At 39.0% G+C, this 19,415-nt stretch overlaps 1 protein-coding gene across 1 annotated transcript; it reads left to right on the forward strand.

Moving 5' to 3' along the window:
• Positions 1-3,751: 3,751 nt before the first annotated feature.
• Positions 3,752-6,961, forward strand: LOC141595034 (protein FAR1-RELATED SEQUENCE 7-like). The gene is made up of 3 exons (XM_074415007.1): positions 3,752-4,729; positions 6,402-6,406; positions 6,718-6,961. Exons 1-3 carry the CDS (start codon positions 3,752-3,754, stop codon positions 6,959-6,961), a joined length of 1,227 nt encoding a protein of 408 aa, XP_074271108.1.
• Positions 6,962-19,415: the final 12,454 nt, after the last annotated feature.

Genomic DNA, 19,415 nt, shown 5'->3' on the forward strand with positions numbered 1-19,415 from the left:
TTTAATGAAGACAAGTGTAATTTTAAAGGAAAAAAGTGTAATTTTAACAGAAAAAAGTGTAATTTTAACGGAAGAAAGTATACTTTTAACAAAGAAAAAACTGTGATTTTAACAAAAAAAAGTGTAATTTTAACGGAAAAAAGTGTAATTTTAACGGAAAAAAGTGTAATTTTAACCGATAAAGTAATTTTAATAGATCCTAAATCACACAATACCAAAAGAAAATTTTAAATACGAAATTTGGCAATTATAAAAAAAAAGACCAAAACATCAAAATTGAAAAAAAAAAAACGGGTCATTGCTCTATATTAGTAGATCTAAGATTAAAATAAAAAAAATCTCACAAATTTAAAACAATATAATATAGCAAGACGATATAAGGAGAAAAAAACAACCAAAAAAATAAAAAGAATACCCAAACATCAAGTTTAAAAAAAAAAAAAAAAAAAAAAAAATGACGCCAGGTAGGCGGCGGCGGCGGCGATTGGCGACTGTGGTGGTTTCCGGTGGGTGGTGGTAGGTGGTGGTAGGTGGATGGTGAATGAGGAAAAGATGAGTAAATGATTTATTTGGATTTTTTGGGTTTTTTATTTGTTTGGTTTTTTGGGTTTTTTTTTCTTGGTTTTTTTGGAGAGAATATGGAGAAGTGAGATATAGAGAGAGAATGAGGAGATGTGATAATGAGTTGGTGAATGAAAGATGAGGAGGATTAATGTAGTTAATGAGAAAATTAGAGGGAGATGGACAAATTAGAGCATTAACCTTAATTTTTGGGTTCTCATCTAAGCCCTCCATTTCCAAGATCCAAAGGCTCACAATGAGACTTATGGACTCAAATGTAAGAGGTGGACTCATTTGATCTTATTACTATATATATATATATATATATATATATATATATATATATATATATATATATATATATATATATATATATGCGGGATCTCGTGAGTTGGGGTCTTATGGTGAGTTGTGAGTTGGGGAAATCAAGGGCTGAGATTAAAGGAAATCAAGGGCTGAGATTAAATGATAAATTAGAAAAAAAAATGGAAAAATGGAAAAATACAAAAGCAGCTGAAACATAAAACAGAAACTTCATTCAAACGATATTCTCTCTCTCTCTCTCTCTCTCTACATCTCTCTACAAATCAAAAACAGAGAAACTCAAAAATCAGAACGCCGACTATAGCAATCTCATAAAAAACCTAATAAGATTACACAAAATTGTTGATTTTTAGCTGCAATCGAATTACAGGTAATGTAAATTCCTTGATTTTTAGTGTATTCAATCGTATTTTCGGAATTAATGTAAAAAACCTAATTAATGTAAAATTCGTTTATTTTTACTGTAAATTCGTTGATTTTAATTGAATTGAATACTTGATTTTACTGTTTTCAGGTATAAAAGATGGACAACGAGATTAATAACAATGTTAGCGAAGAAATCAACTCGACAGTAAATATGGAAACAGGTAATACTGCTATTGATTCTTATCTCTTTATCCGCCGTTGTTTATAAATCAATTATTGATTTCTATGTGTTTCTCACTGTTATTCGATATTATTGTCTTTATGCGGCTTGTATTAGAGTAGAAAAAGAGAACTTATTCTCGATATTAATGTACTATTATTAGCTCGAGTGTTTAAAAATCAATTATTGATTTCTATGTGTTTCTCAAATTATTATTCGATATTATTGTACTTTATCTAAAAATGTATTAGAGTAGAAAAAGAGAACCGTTATTCGATATTAATGTACTATTATTAGCACAGTGTTTATAAATCAATTATTGATTTCTATGTGTTTCTCAAAATTTATTATTCGATATTATTGTCTTGTAAATCCGGCTTGTATTAGAGTAGAAAAAGAGAACTGTTATTCGATATGAATGTACTATTATTATTGTAACAAAGATCAAGAACATGATTATATTATTCGATTGTTATTGTGATATTATTGTAATATTATTGTGCTATTATTGTGCAAAGAGCATGAAAATATATGCCTTGCAAAAAGAGTAACATAATAAATACGATATTATCTCGTATGTAATAAAGTAGAATCAGAAATCTTGTTATTCGATATTACTTTGTACTATTATTGTAAAAGTAGAGAAACATGTTGATATTATTGTACTTGTTATTCGATATTATGCTACTATTGTTGTGATATTATTGTCTTTTAGCGTGAAAATATACTACCGATAAGAGAGTAGCATAAGATAAACACATTTAGTGTTATTGTGATGTTATTGATTGTCGTCTGTTTCCCACCGCTATTATCATATCGTTATTGTCACATTACTTGCAATTTTGATCTCTCCCCCATGCTACTTTATTATTGTGATGTTATTGTGATTTTGTTGTCCACTGACTGTACTCATTATATTAATTTATTGTCGCAAATCTTTCTCTTTGTGTCTATTGTTGAAGACAATGCAGTCTTAACTATTGGGGATTCTTCTAATAACAATATATACACCAGCCCAACCTGTTCGTTGAAGAAAAACGATGAGTTTGTTCCAACTCTTCATTACAAAGCAGATACACCGGGACCGAGCGAAAGGGTAAGGACTGTGAGAGTGATTTTACGCCTAAACGTGGCATGTTCTTTCTTACCTTGGACGATGCGATGCGGTTCTACAAGATATATGCACTTTTGCTTGCATGGATTTGATGTGAGAAGGTACACAAATGCGCAATATAAGGGGGCGTCGGCGTCAAATCACTTGTCCGTAACGACGGGGGTATAGGGATATGAAAAGAAAACTCGACTTGAAGCAACAAATCACGAAGTCTGGTAATTTGAGTACGAGAGAACAAAGAGCGGCGAATTAGACAGCCAAAGAAGCATGCTCTGACAAGGTGTGGCTGCAAGGCGCACATGAGGTTGAGAACCTGTGAAAAAACAGACGACAGACCGGCTGGGTATATTTTGGATGTCTTTGTAGACGTTCACAATCACTCTCTTTACTTTGTCAAAAACAGGGAGTTCCAGAAGCTCTCAAGGAACGTCCATGACTACATTAAGAGGACCAGTATTGATCATACTAAGCTCAACATAGGTCCAACATTGAGCTTCAGAATTCTCAAGGAATACTCAAATGGTTATCAGAATATCGGTGCCACTTTGCTAGACTTCAAAAACTTCAAACGAAATATCAAGTGTTACATTGGGGATAAGGATGCTAGTATGTTCATTGGGAATTTCAAAATACTGGTTGAAACAAAGGGGTTCTATTTTGCTTATGATCAGGATGAGAACAAATGCTTGACGAAGGTTATTTGGGCTGATAAGGAAGGGATAAACAACTACAAGTTATATGGAGACACGATCTCATTTGACCCTACTTATGGGACAAACAAATATTTCATGGTGTTTACTCCCTTCACCGGAGTAGACCACAACAAGAAGACGGTAACTTTTGCAGCTGGGTTACTTGACTTCGAGAGTCAGCATTCATTTGAGTGGATTTTTAAAAAATTCTTCGAAGCAATGGGGCAGCAGCAACCTCAATGTGTAATTACAGACCCGTGCCCTGGAATTAAAAAGGCCTGCCCAAATGTCTTCAACCATTCTGTGCACAAGTACTGCATGTGGCATATCATGCAGAAAATGCCTGAGAAAGTGGGAAGGGCAATCTGCAATGATACGGAATTTATGACCGACATAAATGTCGTTGTTTGGGATGTCGACCTCGAGCCAGACGAATTTGAACAGAACTGGAAAACTGTTATTGAAGCCCATGGTATGGAAAGCAACCGGTGGTTGAAGTATGTCTTTGCAATCAGACAAAAGTGGATACCGGCATACTTTCGGGATCTACCTCTAGGTTGTTTGTTGCGGACAACCCAGAGATCCGAAAGTTCAAACAGTTATTTCAAGCGGTTTGAAAGCCACTTTGGAACCCTCGTCGAGTTCTGGATAAGGTACAATTCCGCAATAGAGCAACAAAGGCATACACAAAGGAGGTTGGACACTGCCAACGAGCATAGTATGCTCGAGAAAGTAGGGCCGATGAAGGTAGAGATGCATGCCTCACTTGTCTACACGCATACAATCTTTGCGGACTTTCAACACGAAGTTAAACATGCCATATGCAGCATGGGGGTCGGGGATTTGACAAGAGAAGGGACAGTGGAGTACCATGACGTTCGTGATGGACTGAAGCACAGAGACTTCCGAGTGGAATTTAACACCAAAACGAACGAGAGCAAATGTGCATGTAAGCTGTTTGAGAGGCATGGCATTGTTTGTCGGCATATACTGTGGGTGTGGAATGGTAGGCAGGTACACAGGATACCTGAGACTTATGTCCTTGCTCGATGGACAAAGAAATCCTACAGGCCAATTGTCCGAGATGAAGATGGAAAGGTGATAGAAGACATTGACGAAGCTGACATCAAGAAAGCTGAGATGTCAAAGGTTTGGTCTGAAATTTATGCAACTGTCGGCGTGATGGACAATTATGCTACGGTTAAACAGATGAAGCAACTGCAGAAAATCCTGACACAGTTCAGGGAGAACATCACAGGACCAAGTGAACCGAAGACTAAAAACCAGGAAATCGAGGCTCTTCTTGGCATCACAGCATCCAATGATATTGACCTTCGACCGCCAAACAAGGCCAAGAATAAGGGCAGTGGCAAAAGATTAAGGTCCTCCAAAGAAAAGGCCAAGACTAAGCCACAAAAGAGGAAGCAAAGATGCGGTAACTGCAAGAAGTGGGTGAACCACAACAGTAGAACTTGTAATCTTCCATTTCTTTGAAAGTCCCCTTTCGATGACGATGATGAAGAAGAATCGAAATCGAAGAGGTATGAATCGAACTATTACTCTCCTATTATTCTAATGTTATCCTCTTATTCTACTGTTATTCAAATGTTATTCCGGTGTTACTCTGCTATTCTGCTGCTGTTGTGTTATTCTACTGCTATTCTCCTATTAATGTGTTGTTATTTTTGAATAGAAAATGGATATTCTTCATGGAAATGGATAGTGTTTGCAAAGCTTAATTAAACTAGTGGAATAACACCAGAATAAGTGTAGACTAATAGTACAATAACAAAGACAAGAATCGCTTATTATGCGCAATAATCTATGCAATAACAATGAGAATAATGGTAGAATAACAAAGGAATAAAAGCGATCTAAACCACCGCTTTTACACTTGACTAAAATTACACTTGAATAAAAATTAATAGTTTTAACAAAATAATGCTTTGGACTAACGGTGGAATAACAATGAAATAAACTAGTCCTTTTGTGCAATAATACCGCAATAACAATGAGAATAAACTACTTGTTATCCGGAATAATAGTGCAATAACAATGAGAATAACGGTGCAATAAGAATAGAATCACGGTTGAGAAAAAACACCATTGATGAGTTGAATAGAAAATGCATATTCTTCGTAGAAATTGGATAGTGTCTCAATAATAACAGCAGAGTAGCTGCTAAATTTGCTCTAATTGTTATTCTACTGCTATTAATGTTATTCTACTGCTATTCTGCTATTAATGTGTTGTTATTTTTGCTCTAATTGTTGCGTTACCTCAATGATAAATACTAAGCAAACATTGCAGGAATATGAATCAGATGCATGAACTGAGAAAGATAAAAAGAGACGCAAAAGACAGCGGCTACGATGAAGACCTCGCCTAAATGTCAAAGACTTTTACTATTTGTCCTTGTTTGAATTACATTTTATCCTAAAATGTTAGTTCTAGATAATACTAGTTACTTTAATTTTTTTATCCTAAAATGTTACTTCTAGATAATACTAGTGACACCTACATTATATGAGAATTAATACTAGTTACTTTAATTTTTTTTGTTAATATTATCTGACTGTTTTTCCACATACCACCCACAAAATAAAAACTGCATTTACACACTACAATAATAGCTGAATAATAACAGATTAGTAATATTTATAAAAAGCAGTTCCACTTTTCAGTTTTTATTAAAAACAGTTACCTAACCTAATCTAATATAATTACAGGAAAACTGTTTGTATTCCCCAAGCCCCTATAAATACTGCTATTGCGTGTAAAAAAAACACACACACAGACACTGAATAAGTACAGAAAAACTGTTTGTATTCCAGAAAAAACTCTGCATCTCCTCTGCAAAAGGTAATTTCTTATCTTTTTTTTGTTGGTAGACAAGTAATTTCTTATCTTTCTATACTTTATTACAGAAAAACTGTTTCTATTCCCCCAAGCCCCTATAAAAAACTGCTATTTCGAGTAAAAAAACAAACACAAACACTGAAAAAGTCTATTCCAAAAAAAAACTTTATCTCCTCTGCAAAAAGGTAATTTCTTATCTTTCTATTCTTTATTTTTCTTTGATGTTTATTTTTCTTATCTGTCTACGCTATACTCGGTGTTGCAGAAAAGGTAATTCTCTTTCTTCTGCTTTGGGTTGCTTTTAATTTGGTTGAATTATTTTAAACATTTTTTTATAATGCAAAAAGTTTCATACTTCCAATGCTGCAGGATGAGTGACGTAACTGACGATACCCGAAGGTCCCCGACAAGGGAGGAACTCAAAGAAGCGAAACGGACGATAGAGTCCCTTACGATAGAGTTGATCGACACAAGGACAAATGTAGAGGCAGCAGAAAACCGTGAAGAGCCTTAATAAGAGAGGTCGACAATGTTAGGACACAGTTGAAGGTTGCTGAACTTCAAAATGAACCTATGCGTAGACAGTTGAAGGAAAATAAAAATAGGAACTACACGGAAGCCGACATGGACAATCAATTCATCGCTGGTGTGAATGCTTTGAAGAAGTATTACACTGAAGTCTATCCTTCAATCTCTGCCGATTGGACACCAGTTCTGAAAGCCATGGAACTTATGGAAGGATACAAAAATCCTTTTCAGGATGAGTCGGTGGAAGTTGAGAGCACTGTCCAAGGACCTGCGCGCAGGCGTCAGAGAATAGAATAAAGATATAAAAATCTAACGATGATGGTCCAGGGCTGCTGCTTTAAAATATATTTAAAATATTTATTTCTTTAAAAATAATGCCTTTAATATTTTAGAACGTTAATGTTTATTATGTAAGTACTATCTTTATGTACTATTTACTACTATGTTTAAGTAATGTTGGAATAACAGAAGTCTTTACCAGAATAATAGTGCAATAACAAAGATAATAACTTTGCTAATTATGCAGAATAATACTGCAATAACAGCAGAATAATGGTAGAATAACAATGGAATAAAAGCGTCTAAACCACTTTGCTTTTTACACTTGACTAAATTTACACTTGAATAAAAATGAATAGTTTTAACAAAATAATGCTTTGGACTAACGGTGGAATAACAATGAGAATAAACTAGTCCCTTTGTGGAATAATACTGCAATAATTTGAATAAACTACTTGTTATGCGGAATAATAGTGCAATAACAAAGAATAATAACGGTGCAATAAGAATAGAATCACGATTGAGAAAAAACAGCCATTGACAGTTGAATAGAAAAATGCATAATCTTCGTAGAAATTGGATAGTGTTTGTAAACCTTAATTAAACTAGTGGAATAACAATGAGAATAAGTGTAGACTAATAGTACAATAACAATGTTAATAGTTGCTTATTATGCGGAGTAATACTGCAATAAACACGAGAATAATGGTAGAATAACACTTGAAAAAACGCAGTCTAAACCACTGCTTTTACACTTGACTAAATTTATACTTGAATAGAAATGGATATTGTCTGTAGAAAACAAAGGCAATAAGAAAGCTTAATTAGACTAAAATAATCGTAGACTAATTGTGCAATAACAAGACAACAACTCATTATCTTTGAATAATACTGCAATAACAACGAGAATAACAATTGGGATTAGAGTAAAAATGGATGGTGTTTGAAAAAGTACAACTAATATGAAAAAAACCGAATTAAATTAGAGTACACACTGAATAACACTAGAATAATAGGGGAATAACAAAAGACAATAAACTAGTTATTATACGAATAACGGTCAATAATAACAAAGACACACTAATTGTTTAACAAACAGTTTACACTAACTTAGTCGACTTTCCGGATACACAACGAAAAGGTATCTTGCATTCATGACGATGCCTGACGTTCACTACCAACAGATGATTGGGGTTGAACTTCGGCAACTTGTTCCTTGCTGCGACCAAACCCAACGTCTTGACCTTTCATCTCACAAGCCGTCACTTTATCAAGAACTACTTGCCTATAAAGATTAATATCCGCCAAGATCAGGGAAGCCGCCATTTCAACACAGAAGCTTCGACGAGCAATCTTGCTGTGAAGATTGCACTCAAACACGCTTCCACCATATTCCGCCATCGTGTACAACAAGAAACACCCGAAATTCTGAGGAACAACAGACAACAGTACAACTAGCTGAGGATCCACAGGACTAAATGTAAAATAGGCTCAGTTAGGGGACTAAATGTGCGCAATTATGAGTCATATCAAACATCAGTCACTCATCAGAGTAATATAGTATTACTATAATGTTGTGTTACTATAACATCTTCGTTTCATTATTTAATTCATCAAAGGCGGATCAATATTGCTGTAATAGTGTTACTATAACAACATTGATTCTCTAACATAACATTGCAACAATGTTACTTTAATTTAATAATTATTTCATCCGTTTACAATATAAGACGGTGTATAAAATAGTTCTAAAATGTAAAGGTAAAGATTATTTTTTTTCATTTTTAAAGTAACGATGTTACTGTAACATCATTACTCAAAAAGTAACAATGATACAGAAATTATGTTACTGTAACATCATTGATCAATCAGAGTAACACGAAAACAGGTGTTAAAAGTTCCAACTTTAATTATTTCAACAATAAAAATCAAGTGAATGCAGACCAGTCCAGCTAATCCTTAATGCTAAAATGATTTATAAGACCATATCGTAGTAATGCGAAACGTTTGCAAGCAGTATACATCATAATCACATATCAAAATCTGAGAACAATGTTAGCAGTCTCAACTAGCATTTCTTCTTCAATAACTTTTGCCTTCTTCACACCTTTCTTCATGACTGATTAGTTAGTTTCACACACTTTTTTGTATATACTATCTCCTTGCGCGCCTCTTTTGTGTTGGTTGATTTCTGAAACCTTTTTCTTCGAATTTTCTGACATTCAAAACAAAACATACGGCCATTATTAACTAAAACATATGCGAAAGACGACGGTGGTCCATCATTAGTGATAATTTATAGTAACAATATTACAGTAACATCAAATTTAATTGGAAAAAATCACACAACATCAAATATACAATGTTGTAACAGTATATCGTTCAGTTCTGTCACGCAGTAAATAATGTTACTGTAACGCTGTTACTGTAATAGTGTTACTATAACGCTGTAACTATAATGCTGTTATAGTAATGCTATTACAGTAACGAGTGTCAAGTTTATTACTAAAGCTAATTTAATCCTCATGGTTACTCACTTTCTACAAATCAGTAACCATAATTTTTTGGCGAATAGTAGAACATGAAGAAACGCAGATTTCAATAGCAAGCAAAACAAAAATGAGCGTTAGTTACTTAGTTTCTACAAATCATTAACCCTAATTTTAGGCGAAAACTATAACATGAAGAAAACACCGAAACCAGTAGTGAGCAAAACAAAATCGAACATCAATTACTCAGTTTTTACAAATTATTAACCCTACTTTTTTGGGGCAAAAAACTAAAATATGAAAAAACACGGAAATCAATTAAAATTTTCTTCATATCGTTCAAAATCGACAATAAGAACAACATTAACATGAAGTAACATCAATCACAACGAAAATTTAATAGTTACGAAATCAAAAACGAGAATTAATTTCTCAATTTATAAGTTCAAAAAACCAAAGATATAATCAATTGACAGTTTAATTATGTAATTCAAGATCAACAACATGTAAATTAAACCTAATTTTCTGCCAAACAATCAATCACTCAGTTTGAGAAAAATATTAACCCTAAATCAATTAATAATTTCCTCATATGAATCAATAAAATCATTATCATCATCAACAACAATAACGACAACAACAACAACAATAACGACGACAACAACAATATGCAGCAACATCAATCGCTATAAAATTTTAAAACGAAATCACGAATTAGAGATCGATCTATACCTCTTCATTATGTGAGAAACGGTTGTTTTCTGAACGTTTTTGAAGATCTTGAGTTGATTTTTTATAGATCTATGCTTGATTTTAGTGAAAGTTTTACTAGATTATGGTAAATTTTTTGATTGAAGAAACTTTAATTATTTACTGCCAAAATAATTAATGCGCGTTATTATTCTTATCTTGTTGAAGAATTAATGTATTAACTGACTAGAGAGAGAGAGAGAGTTTGTAGAGAGAGAAAAAAAAGTAATTATAGTGAGACATAACAATCAGTTTATAACTTTTATTAGGTGCGCCTAATATTTGGGGCGACGTGGCTGAACGAGAGCCCTTGGATCTTTAGATCCAATGGTCCTCATTTACGGGACGGACTCACCTAAGATGCTGGACTCACCGGATGCTCACTCTCTCTCTCTCTCTCTCTCTCTCTATATATATATATATATATATATATACCTAATTGCAGCACCTTGAACAAGATAAGAGCCTTCATGTTGACCATGGCAATGTGACGAAACATTCATATTTTGACATATTATCCAAGTACATACATACATGTAACATGATCGTAATCCATAGTAGGACAATTGGTTATGCTAAGCGACACTATGAGACACCCACAAGCTTGACATACAGATATTCCTAGGAATATGACGGTTCGAAAATATTAAACACAACAGTTCCTGCAACAGTAATATTCGGCCGAGTGTGAGTGGCTACTCGGTCGAGTAAGCTCTACTCGGTCGAGTATAATAGCACACTCGGCCGAGTAAGCTCTACTCAGTCGAGTAGTGCCTATACTCGGTCGAGTTTTGACAGGCAGAGAGCTCTCTGTGGTAATTCGACACACTGCATCCTCAAATTCACCTGCAACCAACTTATTTACCACACTACCAAGCACAACCAATTCAAAAGATTCACCACACAATAAGCTAAATAAGTAACGGCCTTATGGCCGAGTACAGTCATCCAATAGTAAGAAATAAATCCGTGAGATAAATATCCAACATAAAAGAAACAAATCCAGGAAATACAACAAAAGGATCAAAAGCTAGGACCCTCCTCCATGTTCTCATCACCACCTGCACCGGAAGTACCTGCACCTGAGCTACCTACTCCCGGAAAACCTGATGCTGCTGAGTAGTCCCCTCCTAGCTGGCTGCCGTAGTTGGCTCCCCACGGTCCCGCGAGGCAGCCAAACTCCGTCTCCTTAGGTGGCCTCCAAAAACCGGGATCAACTCCGTAGCTATGGATGTAACACCCCCGTACACCAGGACGCCTTACCAAGGACCATCCCAGTATATGGCGGTGTCACCATCTCGGTTTCCCGAGGAGGTAGATCAAATTAGACAATAGAAGAACAATTGTAAATATTAATATATATATCTCATACAATACAACTCAATACAAAGTCTTTATAATGAAAGTACGACAACAACACTCATGACACTGCATCTCTAGACTGGTATCGTGAAGACTCGATCCCTCCAATCCTAGCAGCCATAACCAGCAGTACCTGCTAAGCCAACTGCTCACCATCCCCGAATGGATCACCGCAGACACCACAAAACAACACGGGGTCAGTACCGACTAATCAAATATAAGACAGGTCAACAAAGTAAGCAGCTGATCATCTTCTATCCCAATCTCTCTACCTCGCACAGTAACCGACTACACACCAAAGTGTGTAGCCCTGCCAGATTACCCATCGCAACAGGTAATCCTCGCCGCCAGTGGGTGACCGCAGCCGATCCCACCTAGTCCAGCTCCTCAATGAGCGACAAACAATCCATGTCCCTTAATGTGCACATCCCCTCCCGTGGCGGGTTCCACGGAGGGCGAACTAGGGTGTGAAGCCACTCCCGCAAGTGACTCCACCACAATCACAATTACACGACATCACAGCCGTCTCAACACCCTCACACCAACATCGTCACAACGACCTCCATACTCCGATGATCAATGGATAACAGCAGTTATGAAACAAACACGATCTAAATCAATTAACAGTAACTGAGTAGGGAAACCCTACCTCGTCGCAAAGCATGTAAGACCTCCATACACAGCCACGCACGACTCCAATAAGCATCCTAACAATAATAACCATTTCTTATTACACAACTATACTCAAAGAATCACCCAAAAGACCACAGGGCAGATACTTACCTAACAATACGCAGCGGCGGTGACATAGACGACCACCACACGCGTCATCCTTCTCCAGCGAATCCCGTCCTTCCCATGGTGGAGGTTTAGGCTATAAACATTAGAGTGTGAAGATATGGGGTGATAGAAGAGGGAGATAGGCTAGGGTTAGAGAAAGAGAAACTGTCGAGGAAATGAGAAATGAAATGAATCTCGCGAACTTACATTTATATTAACGTGTCGACAGCAGCCATACTCGGTCGAGTACAGGAGTACTCGGCCGAGTAGGCTCTACTCGGTCGAGTATAGGTGATACTCGGCCGAGTAGCCTCAGCTAGGTCGAGTAAACAATCCTATAGAACCCATGTTACAAGTCTGATCCCTCTTCCATTCATCCCTAAGGTCTGTTTAGTCAACAAAATCGGTCAACAGCGTTCTTAAATATCCTGGGTATTACAGTCTTCCCCCCTTAAAAGAACTTCGTCGCCGAAGTTCAGCCCGCACGTCACTCTCCTCAGGTTTACGTACCGTGACACTAACCACCTACACAAAGGTGCACAAACTCAAACCATCCTGACATTACCGTCATACCACATTACTTCAAACAACAATCACCTATCACAGCTACTCTTCCAAACAATACCAATCACCAACTATCACATATACTTACGAAAATCAATGAATTCACACGCACTCTTTTGTTAAAAACGACACAACGACTAGCAACCATGAAAAATGTAAAACAATACTCAAAATTAGTACTCAACCACCACATTCCGTACACCTATACCAAATATCACATAAATTGAATTGAGACACTTGTGCAAAGTATAATCTTCATATTGCTTGAGTACAACATGGATACAACTTTAAGGAAACATAAATGTAATTCCGAATGCTAACATGCATGCATACATGTGATTCCCAATATTATAGGCATAATTAACTACGTATTTTCGCGACATTACTCTTCCCCTCTTAAAGGAACTTCGTCCCCGAAGTTCACCACAAGCTACTTCCCGTGCCCAAAGCCAACGCACACATCATGACTGTGACATTACTCATAGACTCTTGTAGCACAACATTATGTTATGACATTACACGCTTGTGAATCCTAGAGGGAAAAACACTCAGCAACTAAGTAGTATATACAAATTAAAATATGGGATTAACAAGAAATAGCAGCTTTATGCGTAATCCGTTGGGGTGATTATCACCGTAACTAAACATATATACGTGACAGCTTCAACGCTATATGAGTATTGCGTTACCTTTCCATATTATTTAATGACTCGGGTATCTCCCCCTAAACAATCAAGTTCCTGGTTACCAACCAATATTATATAACGAAACATTCACAAAATAATAGGTTATCCCAACAATCACGTACCCATGACATAGTCATATTTAATCTGTTGAACAACTTATTGGACAAAATAGCAATATAAGGCACTAACAAACTCCTTCATACAATTATTCGCATAACTCATGCAATTCACATAGCAACTACACATCAGGTCTTTGTGTCAGCAATAATCGGCCGAGTATGAGGGCTACTCGGTCGAGTAAGCTTTACTCGGTCGAGTATATTGGTATACTCGGCCGAGTAAGCTCTACTCGGTCGAGTAGTAACTATGCTCGGTCGAGTTATGACAGCCAGAGAGCGTTTTGACGATATAACATAGAGCATTCACAATCAACCTGCATCAAACTCTTCCTAGTACTATCAAACACAACTAGTCCCTAACATAACGAAATCCAACTCGTCTCCCCACGGTAAATAACATAATTAACGGCCTTATGGCCGAGTACAGTCATCCGACAGTTGATAATAGATCCCGAAAGTAATATCCAAAATAAAAGTACTAAATCCAACACAAATGAAATAAATCCAACATCACCGAAATCAAACCAGACAACCTAACACACAAGATCAATAACGAGGACCCTCCTCCATGTCATCATCACCACCTGCGCCAGAGGTACCTGCGCCTGAACTCCCGGCTCCTGGAAAGCCTGGTGCTGCTGAGTAATCCCCTCCTAGCTGACTGCCAGAGTTGGCTCCCCACGGTCCCGCAAGGTAGCCAAACTCAGTCTCCTCCGGAGGTCTCAAGTAACTCGGGTCAACTCCATAGCTGTGGAATACTCCCGTATCCACCCCCGGTCCCCTCCACCAGACAGGCTATGCTAGCTGTGTCCCTATGCCCTGGTTAAGGGTCATCTCATGCAAGTTGCGGAGCACCAAAGTAGAGGAGATCCGCTCAGCCAGGTCATGCGGCTGCATCCTGGGGTCATGCACTGTGGGGTAGGGCGATTACTGGTAAGGGTGGTAACGGTAGAAGTCAGGGGCAGAGTAAGAGGGCTCAGGTATAACCGGGTCTGCCCTAGACTGCCTTACTCCACGACGCTCCCGAGGTGGGGGAGGTGCCTGCTGCTGACCCTCAGGCACGGTAACAGGCTCAGGTAGGTCCAAGAGAATCCGTAGGTCAATCAGGTAGGACTGGGGCTCAGGTATAGGAATGGCACAAGTCTCCCACTCCGCCAGATGATCAACGACAGGGAGATGAGCTGGGTCCGGAAGCACCACCCACATAGTTCCCCTCACCCTCCAGGCATAAGACCCGTTATCCATCTTCCTCAACCATCTGTTCTGACGCCAGTACTGAGCGTCCATAGTAGGCACAATCTCTACATACTCATTCCCCTCAGGAGGTGGGGCCTCAAAATCTGTCAGGCGCTGAGCTAGGCGGGTCACTATGGCCCCGCAAGCAATGTGTCGGGTCTCGGACTGTGCCATGCGCTCAAGACTAGAGCACACCACACCAGGAGCACTGTAGTAGAACGGTTTCTGACGGTGTAGGTTAAGGTAAGACATAAGTAACATGACCTCGTGGGAATTAAGCTTGCTCACATCATCTCTCGAGTACAACAAACAGGTCATCATCCTTAGAAACATACGAAGGGAAATGTGCTGAACATCATTAATCAGCATGGCACTGGCACTAGGGGCAGGTCTGCCAGTCAAGTATGGAAGGTAAAGAGGTGCACCACTGTTCTTGGCCACATCACTAAGGTACCCATCCCCCTCGGCCTCTAGACCCAAATGGTCAGCCAACTCGTCTAAGGTAAGCTCATGATCCTCATTCATGAGACGAAAAGTAACAGTCTTTCCCTTCTTATCATAAACAAAAGAGCTCAAAAACTCCAAGATCAAATGGGGGTAGGATTTCTTCCTCAGATGATACAACCCCTCCATACCCAAAATCTGAAAGATATGAAATATGTCCTCTTTGATCCCTAAAGTCTCAAGGATACCAGGATTAACACAGCGGGTGGGACGAAAAGGACGACGCATAAGAGCCACAAAAGCCTTACGATGATTAAAATCAGAGAATATTACCGATGGATGTGCCTCCACCGGTGGAACTACAGGTTCAGTGCTTGACTGACCGGTCTCAAGCTGGACATTAGCACGAGTTCTTTTGTTGGGTAAGCCTCTGGTTTTCACCATACTGTAAGAGAACAATCTTTAACATGGGATTGACACAAAAATTCTTAGAGCAAAAGACGGACTGTTTTCAATTGTATATCTATTTTAGAACGATCTTTAAGACAAATTATCAGGAAGTCACCAATTATCATACAACCTATTTGCTTACAAACTGTAAGTTGTTTCAAATTAAAGAATAACCATCAAACAAAAAGGGAGTTTCGTTTTAGGTAACCCTAGCATTCAGAAATTGAATTTTAAACCATGAAATTGCTTAAACAAGGGCATACACAAGGTCTACATATAATTAATCCAAGAATCAGTAAGTTGAAGACCAAATTTCCGTTGTTTAACAATGAAAATTCGAAATATAGCATGAATTTATACCATAACTTTGAAAACAAAGAGAAATTAGAGTTTAAATCTTACCTTAAACTGATTTGGGCAAGTAGGAATAAGTGGAATACCAAAGTTTTACCCCAAAAGCTTGAGAAAGGAAGGATATGGAGTTTTAGAGAGAAGGAAAAGTGAAGATGGGAGGCGGAATTAAGAAAGAAAGGAACGAACATAGGGTTTTTGTATAACCCGTATAAGTTCCGCTACAGCACTACTCGGTCGAGTGTTGGGCATACTCGGCCGAGTGTCGACTACTCGGTCGAGTATTCCTCTTGCTCGGTCGAGTTTTCAAGAACAGTAGCGATTTTAATTGTCACCAAACAGACACTCGGTCGAGTAGCTTGATACTCGGCCGAGTATGATCTACTCGGTCGAGTACAGTCATCTACTCGGTCGAGTTTCCAAAGTGAATAGGAGATCATAAATTTTCATTGTTCCTGCAAAATAAATAATATCGTTCGGAGTTCCGTGCAACCGGCTCGTCACTATTAAGGCTTAGTTCTACCACTCAAACACATATCAACACATATTTTTGTACATCTACTACTAATCCTATCATCATTACTACCTTCATTCTTCCCTATGCCATGAAACTATGACATCCTATCCTTTTAGCATACTCAGAAATTAATTACGATACCTGCAAAGTTTAGCTCTAATATCACATCATCTCAAGTTCCGCAAATCACCAGGTATACACCTTAATCACATTTACAAAGCAGCAATTCAACACACTAACACATTCATCGTGAAACAAATTGGTTAACTTACCACTGATCGCATATCGTAACCATTCCATCACTCACTCCAACTTTGCCACACATACACCTTGACACATATCATCCTAAACATAGATACACACAACAATCATCACTAAGCAATCAACGACTCTCACTAGCTACCCTCTTTCCCGTGTCTGGCTTAAGTCCGATGGGGCCATGATTTTGAAATGAGAGCGCCTACTCACCCAAAATCTAGCATCAGCTGGGGCTCCCAACGTACATACACCAGGTTCATTTTAATTGACACCCTATATTCATTAGATTCATTGGTTCAGGTTCCAAAATCGTCGGCTCTGATACCACTTTGTAACACCCCCGTACACCAGGACGCCTTACCAAGGACCATCCCAGTATATGGCGGTGTCACCATCTCGGTTTCCCGAGGAGGTAGATCAAATTAGACAATAGAAGAACAATTGTAAATATTAATATATATATCTCATACAATACAACTCAATACAAAGTCTTTATAATGAAAGTACCACAACAACACTCATGACACTGCATCTCTAGACTGGTATCGTGAAGACTTGATCCCTCCAATCCTAGCAGCCATAACCAGCAGTACCTGCTAAGCCAACTGCTCACCATCCCCGAATGGATCACCGCAGACACCACAAAACAACACGGGGTCAGTACCGACTAATCAAATATAAGACAGGTCAACAAAGTAAGCAGTTGATCATCTTCTATCCCAATCTCTCAACCTCTCACAGTAACCGACTACACACCAAAGTGTGTAGCCCTGCCAGATTACCCATCGCAACAGGTAATCCTCGCCGCCAGTGGGTGACCGCAGCCGATCCCACCTAGTCCAGCTCCTCAATGAGCGACAAACAATCCCTGTCCTTAATGTGCACATCCCCTCCCGTGGCGGGTTCCACGGAGGGCGAACTAGGGTGTGAAGCCACTCCTGCAAGTGACTCCACCACAATCACAATTACACGACATCACAGCCGTCTCAACACCCTCACACCAACATCGTCACAACGACCTCCATACTCCGATGATCAATGGATAACAGCAGTTATGAAACAAACACGATCTAAACCAATTAACAGTAACTGAGTAGGGAAACCCTACCTCGTCGCAAAGCATGTAAGACCTCCATACACAGCCACGCACGACTCCAATAAGCATCCTAACAATAATAACCATTTCCTATTATACAACTATACTCAAAGAATCACCCAAAAGAACACAGGGCAGATACTTACCTAACAATACGCAGCGGCGGTGACATAGACGGCCACCACACGCGTCATCCTTCCCCAGCGAATCCCGTCCTTCCCATGGTGGAGGTTTAGGCTATAAACATTAGAGTGTGAAGATATGGGGTGATAGAAGAGGGAGATAGGCTAGGGTTAGAGAAAGAGAAACTGTCGAGGAAATGAGAAATGAAATGAATCTCGCGAACATGCATTTATATTAACGTGTCGACGACAGCCATACTCGGTCGAGTACAGGAGTACTCGGCCGAGTAGGCTCTACTCGGTCGAGTATAGGTGATACTCGGCCGAGTAGCCTCAGCTAGGTCGAGTAAACAATCCTATAGAACCCATGTTAAAAGTGTGATCCCTCTTCCATTCATCCCTAAGGTCTGTTTAGTCAACAAAATCGGTCAACAGCGTTCTTAAATATCCTGGGTATTACGATGGAAGACTCCCGTGTCCACTTCAGGTCCCCTCCACCAAACAAGCTGTGCTAGTTGTGCCCATATGCCCTGATTAACGGCCATCTCGTGCATGTTGCGGAGCACCAAGGTGGTGGAGATCCGCCTAGTCAAATTACTCACTTGCATCCTGGGGTCATGCACGGTGGGATAGGGCGAGTACTGGTGAGGGTAGAAGTCGGGGGCGGAGTAAGAGGGCTCAGACACGACCGGGTCTGTCCTAGACTGCCTGACCCTATGGCGCTCACGAGGTGGGGGAGGTGCATGTTGTCCCTCAGGCACTGTGACCGGCTCAGGTAGGTCCAAGAGGAAGGTAGAATCAATCAGATAGGTCTGGGGCTCAGGTCTAGGTATAGCGCAAGGCTCCCACTGAGCTAAGTGGTCAACAACAGGGAGACGGGCAGGGTCTAGAAGTACCATCCACATAGATCCTCTCACCCGCCAGGCATAAGACCCATCATCCATCTTCCTCAACCATCTGTTCTGACGCCAATATTGAACGTCCATGGTAGGAACAGTCTCAACATACTCATCCCCCTCAGGAGGTGGGGCCTCAAAATCGGTCAGACGCTGAGTTAGGCGGGTCACTATGGCCCCTCAAGCAATATGTCGGGTCTCGGACTGTGCCATGCACTCAAGACTAGAGCATACTACCCCCGGAGCACTATAATAGAATGACCTCTTATGGTGTAGCTTAAGGTCAGACATAAGCAACATGACCTCATGAGAATTAAGCTTGCTCACGTCATCTCTCGCATACAACAGGCAG

The sequence above is a fragment of the Silene latifolia genome, chromosome 8, assembly GCF_048544455.1.
Source record: "Silene latifolia isolate original U9 population chromosome 8, ASM4854445v1, whole genome shotgun sequence".
NCBI lineage: Eukaryota > Viridiplantae > Streptophyta > Magnoliopsida > Caryophyllales > Caryophyllaceae > Silene > Silene latifolia.